The sequence below is a fragment of the Myotis brandtii genome, unplaced genomic scaffold, assembly GCF_000412655.1.
Source record: "Myotis brandtii unplaced genomic scaffold, ASM41265v1 scaffold194, whole genome shotgun sequence".
In the NCBI taxonomy this organism is placed as follows: domain Eukaryota; kingdom Metazoa; phylum Chordata; class Mammalia; order Chiroptera; family Vespertilionidae; genus Myotis; species Myotis brandtii.
The window spans coordinates 2,965,474-2,974,822 of NW_005357232.1; the positions used below are offsets into that span (position 1 = coordinate 2,965,474).

At 37.5% G+C, this 9,349-nt stretch overlaps 1 protein-coding gene across 5 annotated transcripts in view; it reads left to right on the top strand.

Moving 5' to 3' along the window:
• The window catches only part of MIPOL1 (mirror-image polydactyly 1), a 328,064-nt gene that overhangs the window by 190,887 nt on the left and 127,828 nt on the right, over nt 1-9,349 (top strand). For all 5 annotated transcript variants that reach the window (XM_005864977.2, XM_014538619.1, XM_014538613.1 and 2 more), the window contains one exon: nt 4,651-4,745. In XM_005864977.2, the coding sequence (XP_005865039.1) occupies nt 4,651-4,745 (95 nt within the window). The remainder of the gene's footprint in view (nt 1-4,650; nt 4,746-9,349) is intronic.

Consider the following 9,349-nt stretch of genomic DNA (forward strand, 5'->3'; position numbering starts at 1 on the left):
TCTGAGGCCTCGCTGCTGAAAACATCGATACAATGTTGCGGTCCGGCTGGCTTTCAGTCCGGCTGGTTTCTGGGGTTTTGTTTAGCTTCTTATTTGCAACATAGTACATAGTTGCTTAGAGTTGCAGCTGAGAGGCCGGCAGCGGCAGGCGGGGAACGTTGGAGTCGCCGTCAGTGGAGCAAGCAAGCCTTCCTGCTCGCTTCAGTGCATGGCTGCTGGCCGCCATCTTGGCTGACAGTTAATTTGCATAAGGATATGCTGATTAGCCAATGGGAAGGGTAGCGGTCGTACGCTAATTACCATGTTTCTCTTTTATTAGTGTAGATAAATAAATAAATAAATAAATAAATAGGTGGCATACTCAAGAGTATCTGGTACATCTCTGCTTGTCCTTTTCCCTGCCATTGTGGTTGTGACGGTTATAAATTAACCAGGTTCTTGTCAACCCGCAGATTTGTTTTGTGTTTCAAATTACTGAATAAAATTTTTCTTGTCTGTCATGTTGTTGAGAATATAGATTGATTTAAAATATATATACAGATGTTTATATATATGTACTGGTATGTGGTTGTATGTATATGTATACATAGTGTGTGTGTGTGTGTGTGTGTGTGTGTAGGGCAAATACAATGTATTTGGACCAAACAGGCCTGAATTTGTATTTCAGTTGTATTAGTCACTAGCTGTGTTATATTTACATGTGATTTAATGTCCATGAGTCTCATTTTATCACCTGTAAAATAGGAATGATAGGAATTGTCTCATAGTGTAGCTGTGAGGATAGACTATATAATGTATTTCAAACACTTGATACAGTGCCCGACCTCCTTTAGTAGGCATTCAACAAGTGGCCTTGCTAGTAGTTAAGCACATATTCTTGAAAGTTATATAAATTTAGGCAACAAGTTTGGCAGTTTATAATCTATATAACTCTATAAAGTACATATATATTATATAGACAGTATATGTATTATATATGCACATATACCATAGAAGTCAGTAATTCCACTCCTTGGTATTTATTTAGGAGAAACGAAGGTATATTTCCACAAAATTACCTATATGAAGATGTTTATAGCAGCTTTTTAAATAATTCCAAAAGCTGAAAGCAACCCAAATGTCCATCAATTGATGAATGGATATACAAATTATGTTATATCCATACAATGGAGTACTACTCAGTGATATAAAAGAATGAACTGATACATGTAATAATATAAACAAATCTTAAAAGCATTAAGTTAAGTGAAAGAAGTCAAATTCAAAAGGCTACCTACCATGTGAATCCATTTATCTGACATTCTAGAAAAAGCAAAACTATAGGGATAAAAATCACATAAGTGGTTGACAGGGTTGGGTGTAACATGAGGGCTTTGACTGTAATGGTGCCCAGGGGAACATTGTATAAAGATAAGTATAATTAGAATGGATTCTTGTATCAATAAGAATAATAGAAGTATAATACGGACCAAAAAAGCAATTGTCTGTGAAATATTTAGAGTATCTTTATATAATGTTTAAAGACCTGTAAACAGTGAGATATATTATCTGTCAGTACATAACTGTGTATTTGAAAATGATGATCCCAAATCATGCAAGTGTTTCAGTTTGGTGGTGGGATGGAAGGCAGGGAATGTGACTAGTCAGTGTGATGCATGTGCTGAGGTGGAGGAATTTTTTTTGGAGGCAAAACAGCAAAATATTTTTCAATTTAAAATAAGGTTTATGATTGTAAAGAATGTCATCAATATTATAAATAGGTATATTTAGTTGCAAATATACATATATGTGTACACCATCTCTGGAAGGATATACAACAAACAGGCAACTAATAATATCAAGGGGGATTTGTAGTTCTGAGAGTTGGAGGTGGCAGAAAGATTTACTTAACATTGTATCTTTTTTATACTTTTTGAATTTTGTTTTTTTACATGTATTTTTATGTGAGTATAAACATAAATGAATGCATGCAGTTTTTATAAAAATAATTGCCAAAGATTATGGGAAATATAATGGCACAAAACCAGGAAAAATATCTGATTTGTTAATTTTCTTAATGTTGGTGATATGAAATTTATTTTGATGTGTAACGTGTTGGAATTATGTACTATTAATAAAATTAGAAAATGCAATAGAAGCAGCACATTTAAATTAGATTTTTTGTAGTTTTATTTTCTTACATTACATATAACATAAATCCAACTCAAACTAGCATAAACGCAAAGAAACAAAAGGTTACTGTACCCAGGAAGTCCAAGAAATGGATGAGAATTTGTTTGGTCCTCAGGGATCCGAGGACACAAAGGATGTCATCAGGATTATTTTCTCCTTAGGCCTAATGGTTTAGAGCAACCTGGATCATATCTACCTGAGTTCATCCCCCAGGACTGAACAAGATCACTGTGGCATAGGGCATTTCCCTCCAAAAAAGATGTGGTGGCCAGATAAAAACATACTGGTAGAGGAAGGAGGTTGTAACGCCACAAAGTTTATCATAGCTTTGAAGGCAGTCTCCAGTGCCTTGGCAGAAGATTAGATGTTTGGAATTGATAAATTAAGTTGATTGCTGTAACACAACACCAAATCTTTATAACTAACTATATGTGGAAAGTGAAATTTTCAATATTACCCAAAACTTAGGAATTTAAATAAAGTTTTCATGATTCTATTTTTATGGCAGAACTTTCTTAAGCAGAAGCTTCATTATGGCATTTTCCTTCTAGAACATGGGTTTATATTTTTGGGTTGTGTGTTTTTTCCCTCGAAGTACCAGGTAAAGAAAAAAAGTCAGAATAATCAATTAAAGTAACACTTATTTAGCAAATTGTCTGTTACCTGTCTAATATTGATATTCCTTAAATACATGTAAATTTAATATGATATGTGCTTTTTTTGTATGAATCTTTTTTACTTGCCACTGACACAGTGGTTATCTGTGTCTCCCAAGCTACTATTTCAATCACATTTTATATTATACTGAAAGATGGCAAAGTTGTTAATTATTGGCATCAAGAACCAGGCACCTATTTTATTTTAAATGCTTTTTAATAATTTTTGAGAATGGTTCATCTATGATTCTAGAATGTAACATAAAACAAGTGCTCAAACATCTTAAATTTAATTTTTAATTAAATTTATTAGTGTGACATTGGTCAATAGGATCATATTGGTTTCAGGTATGGATTTGTATGTTATAAGATCTGTATATTTCACTGTGTGTCCACCACCCAAAGTCAAGTCATCTTCCTTCACCATAGTAGGTCCCTCGACCCACTACCACCTCCCCACCCGCTTCCCTGTGGTAGCCATCACATTGCTGTTTGTGTCCATGAATTTCAGTTTTATAGCCCACATATGAGTGAAATCATATGGTTCTTAGCTTTTTCTGCATGACTTATTTCACTTTGTAACATTCTCATGGTCCATCTATGTTGTCACAAATGGCAGAATTTCATATTTTCTTATGGCTGAGTAGTATTCTATTGTATGAGGTAATTGTTAGAATTTGCTAGCCCAGATAGAGAAAAATTAATTAATTTAGTGCCTAAATTTATACACAAAGATCCATACTGCTGTACGTTTTTATAATTCTCCTTTATTAAAATAGAAAAGTGGCATTGTTTAGTGATCACTTATATTACACTATGATCAGGATTTCACAATTTGTCTTATGACTTCATCCTTATGTAAGAAAATAATTCCAGTAAATCATATGAGTTCAGCAAAATTAGTGAATTTCTGCCTCTATTGCATTAGTGTAGTTTGTGGGATGTGTGATAATAATTTGCTCTGTACTATCTATCAAACATCATTTAAAGTGAAAGACATTGTTTTCATGCAAATTAAACTCCACGTAAACAAAACTGAAACCTGATTTTTCAGTACCATATTTTAAAAGTTACATTGAGAACATTTTGGCTATGCCTGAAATCCAATAGGAATGATGATTGGAAGGTGGCAATTCTTTTAAAATTACTAGTTTGAGCCCTTTAGAAATACTGATTCCAGAACCTTTAGTTTGAATTTTATAGGCAGAGAGGAACAATAGCATTTCTTGAATAAAATATCTCTAATATTCAGGATTGCTCCCATTCTCCCTTTAGAGACTTTTTTCCTGCAGAAAAAGAATGGAAAAGGTTAAATCATATCTGTAGGAATCAGTCTTGTGTGTGCGTTTTTTAATGTTAAATATCAAAGATGGCTTAACAACATACTTAGAATTTTCTGAGTTTTACTATTAATAAAGTTAAAAGAAAATCTAGTCTGATCAGGCAGTGGAGCCACATTAAATTTGTATCTGAAATACCCAGTGTGCTTATCTCAACTCTTGATAGTGCTCTGAACCCCTGTTCCACATTCTGAATTCTGTGTTAAAGTTAAACATTGCAGAAGGGCATATATCTGATGATACAGATGAATAAGGTTGAAGTTTAGGAATGAGAAAAGTTGGTATATTTTTAATAGGTTCAAGTCCGCAGTATTTCTGTTATTGATATAATTGGATTATTTTGTATAAAATTATTAAACACTCCTAAAAATACTGATAGGTTTAGAACTATCATAAATTTAAAACTCCTATTCATACTATGGTACTGTATTTTAACATATCAAACTAATTTTAAATTTCTTAAAATATTTGATTGCTTGCAGGCAAAGTTGTTAGCCATGCAACAAGCCAGAGAAACTGCAGTTCAACAGTACAAAAAACTGGAGGAAGAAATCCAGACACTTCGCGTTTATTACAGGTAAAATTCTTTTTAGCCTGGTCATAAGTGAATGTTGGTTTGGGAAATGCTTGTACCCAATTTTACAGTGGTGAATGAGCAAATACCTGAATGAAATTAAACATAATGCACTTAAAGCATTTTTTGTAATTTTAAAATTATTCTGTCAAAACATGTTCATTATTTTACCTCTTTTCCTTCCTGCATTTGGTAAGGTTTAAGTTTAGACTCCCATCAAATTTATCAAACTTATATAGCTCATAACCAGTTGTCTAAATGGAGCCTGGTCAGCTGTCGAACTATTGACTCACCTGTATTCCACCTCTAAAATGACGACATGTACTTTCAAAGTAGTACATGAATATCAGTAATAACAGCCTTTCACCTATTACAATCTAACTAGAGGCCAGATGCACGAATTCATGCAGGGGTGGGGTCCCTCAGGGTGGCCTGCGGGGATTAGGCCCCAGCTCGCACCCCCGGGCTCACAGCCCCAGCTCGTGCCCCCAGGGCCTGGCGCCGCCCACTTACCTGCTCCACCATCCTGCCACAGTCCCGTTCTCGTCGGGGCCCATCGGGGCTGGCAGTGCCTCCACTGCCAGTGCCGCATTGCCGATGCCTACCATGTTTTGTGCTGCCCCCTCGTGGTCAGCACATGTCATAGCTAGTGGTTGAACTCCTAATCTTCCAGTCGAACTCTAGGTCGAACAACCACCTGAGGGGACAATTTGCATATTAGGCTTTTATTATATAGGATATGAGAAGTTTCTAAAGGAATGCCACTAAAGGGTTTTTAAGCTTTATTTAATTTACTAGAGGCCTGGTGCATGAAAATTCATGCACTGGAGGGGGAGGTCCCTCAGCCAGGCCTGCCCCCTCTCACAGTCCAGGAGCCCTCAGGGGTGGGAGGCAACCTGGCAATCAGGGGAAGGTGACGCCCCATCACACCTCTGCTGCTGCCACTGCCGGCAGTGCAAGCCTCAGCCGGCCCTGGTTACCTGCGCCTCGGCCGGTCCTGGTTACCTGAGCCTTGGGCAGCCCTGGGCAGCTGGGGGGCTGAGGGGACTGGGCGTCGCCATCTTTGAGAGCATGACAGTCAATTAGAATATTCCTTTATTGGCTGTGGGCGCCGCCATCTTTGAGGGCAGGACAGTCAATTAGCATATTCCCTCCTTATTGGCTGTGGGCGCCTCCATCTTTGTGATGGTGTGAGGGTCAATTAGCATATTCCCTCTTTATTAGATAGGATGCTACAAGAGTAGTTGTGAAGTTAATTCAGTAGATCACACTGGCATTTTTAATGAAAAGAAATAAAATATAAATGGCAGGGTGCATCTCTTATAGGAAGGGTAAATACTGTTTTGTGATACTTTTGTTTCAGTTTTGTGTTGCATGAGAGAGAGAGAGAAAAAGAGCACTAAGATTGTGTATGGGGCTATGTATAAAATATATAACCTCACAGTGGATCATGATTTTTAAAAAAGATTTGAAAAATGATGTACAAATTTCTGTATATGCTTTGATACTGAGATTGAGAAAAAGACAAAAACCTCAAGTCTGAAATGCAAGAACTCACTAACTGGGGCTGTAGGTTATTGATAGATTTTTAAAACTTTGACCTTCCTTTCAGAATAATGTTAAGTGCATAAAATGCAATAAATCAAAATCAGTTTTACTGAAATACAATTATGAAAGTATTATCTTCTGGTATATAGTATATACATAAGTCATTATTCATACATTAAATCCCTAACTAGATTTAATGTATGAATTAAATTAACAGTAAGGCTATGAACAGTAAGGCTATGAACAACTGTAATTTCAAAGTAATGAAGACTGTGAATGGTATTTTGGGGATAACTGAAAGTACTGAAATGTGACATGAAAATACCAATAGTGTCTATGGGTACAAATTCTTAAGAACCACCAGTACCACTAGTGTAGTTTGTTACCTATATTCATAATTGTAGGAAATGCTGAATTTCCATGAGAGCTATGTCTGCTTTGGAACAGTGTTCCTGGCATATACAATAGTTGGTTAGTGTTGTGAGATGAATTGTGTCCCTCAAAAAAAGATACGTTGAAGTCCTAACCTCTAGTACCTAAGAATTTGACCTTATTTGAAAATACGGTCTTTACAGAGGTAATCAAATGAAGCCATTAGCATGGAAATTTGGACACAGAGACACATGCATAGAGGGAACTCTAATGGAGGCACGGGGAGATGATAACCTTGTCCCTGGAGTGATGCATCTACAAGCCAAGGAACACCTATGATTGGCAGAAAACACCGAAAGCTAGAAGAGGTGTGGAATGATTCTCTCTTATAGCCTAGCAGACATCTGGATTTTTAGCTTCCAGACCTGTGAGGCAATACATTTCAGTTGTTTTAAGCCCCCCAGTTTGTGGTACTTTGTAATAGCAGCCCTAGGAAACTAATACAGTATGTTTGGTTGATGACTGTCTGTGGGAAATCATTTGCTTGCAGTTAGAAGCAGCGTCTATATGTGAGTGTATAAGTAGCCAGAACCTGGATAGTAGATGAAGACAACCTTTTTTTAAAACTATAGAGGGAATATGACAGTCTTCCCTCTATATTTTATAACAGGGGATTCTCAACTGTAGATGGGCATTAAAATCACTTGAAGACCCTCTAAAAATACTGATCCCTATCCCATCTCAGACCAATTACATCAGAGTATCTTGAGGTAGGACTCAGCTACCAGTGTGTTTTAAAGCTCCCTAGAAATTCCCATGTGGGGCCAAGTTTGAGGGCCACACATTTCAGTTAGCTAATTAAATTAGGGTCTTTTCTTGGTAGAATAATAGAAGCATATCTTAAACCCTTTATTAAAACTTATGAAAACTGTGTTATTAGTGCCTGGACCTTAGATATTGCAGTAGCCTTACCCCATAGAAAGGAGAATTTTTGTGGAACCTTCTTCGCCATCCTTGTGAGATAAGACACAAGATGCTCAGTCGATAAAGAAACAGTGTCCATCAGACCGTCAAACCGCAGAGGGAAGGTAGGGGAGAGTGGGGGGAAGGGGGAGAGATCAACCAAAAGACTTATATGCAAGCATATAGGCCTAACCAATGGATACAGACACCAGGGGGGTGAGGGCATGAGTGGAGGAGATGGGGGGTAATGTGGGGATAAGAATACATATGTAATAACTTAATCAATAAAGAAATTTAAAAAAAGAAACTCTCCAAGAATTCCAAGAGGCATATGATAATTTTTCATGAACTGACATTACTTTTTCAAAATATGTTTTTATTGATTTCAGAGAGAGAAGGGGAGAGGGAGAGAGATAAAGAAACATCATTGATGAGAGAGAATCATTGATTGGCTGCATCCTGCACACACCTTACTGGGGATTGAGCCCAAAACCGAGGCAGGTGCCCTGACTGGGAATTGAATTGTGACCTGGTTTATGGGTTGATGCTCAACCACTGAGTCACACTGGCCGGGCCTGGCATTATTTTTTTATATTTTTATTGATTTCAGAGAGGAAAGGAGAATGAGAGAGAGAGAAACACCAATGATGACAGAGAATCATTGATTGGCTTCCTCTTGCACGGCCCCACTGAATATTGAGCCCGCAACCTGGGCATGTGCCCTTGACCAGAATCGAACCTGGGACTCTTTAATCCGCAGGCTGACGCTCTATCCATTGAATCATACCAGCTAGGGCATGGCATTACTTTTTTTTTCTGTTCAAGTATTCTTCTTTAATTTTATTTTATTGTTTAAAGTATTACAGATAGTAGTACATATGTCTCCTTTTTTTCCCTCCCCATTGACCTTCCCCCGGCCTCCCCTACCCCCTGGCACATGCCCTCACCCCACCGCCCCAGTGTCTTGTGTTCATTGGTTATGCTTATATGCATGCATGCAAGTCCTTCCGTTGTTCTCTTACCTCCCCCCTCCCACAACCCTCCCTGGCCTTCCCGCTGTAATTTGACAGTCTGTTCCATGCTTCTCTGCCTCTGTATCTACCTTTCGTTCATCAGGTTACAATGGTCTTTATTATCTATAAATGAGTGAGATCATGTGGTGTTTTTCTTTTACTTCCTGGCTTATTTCACTTAGCATAATGCTCTCCAGTTCCATCCATGCTGCTGCAAATGGTAAGAATTCCTTCTTTTTTATAGCAGCATAGTATTTCATTGTGTAGATGTACCATAGTTTTCTAATCCACTCATCAGTTGATGGGCATTTAGGTTGTTTCCAAATCTTAGCTATTATAAACTGTGCTGCTATAAACATAGGGGTACATCTATCCTTTCTAATTGGTGTTTCTGTTTTCTTGGGATATATTCCTAGAAGTGGAATTACTGGATCAAATGGCAGTTCCATTTTTAAATTTTTGAAGAAATTCCATACTGTTTTCCACAATGGCTGCACCAGTCTGCATTCCCACCAGCAGTGTAGGAGGGTTCCTTTTCCTCCGCATCCTCTCCAGCACTTGTCATTTGTTGATGATAGCCATTCTGACAGGTATAAGGTGGAACCTCATTGTCGTTTTGATTTGCATCTCTCAGATGATTAGTGACTTTGAGCATGTTTTCATGTGTCTCTTGGCTTTCTGAGTGTCCTCTTTCGAAAAGATTCTATTTAG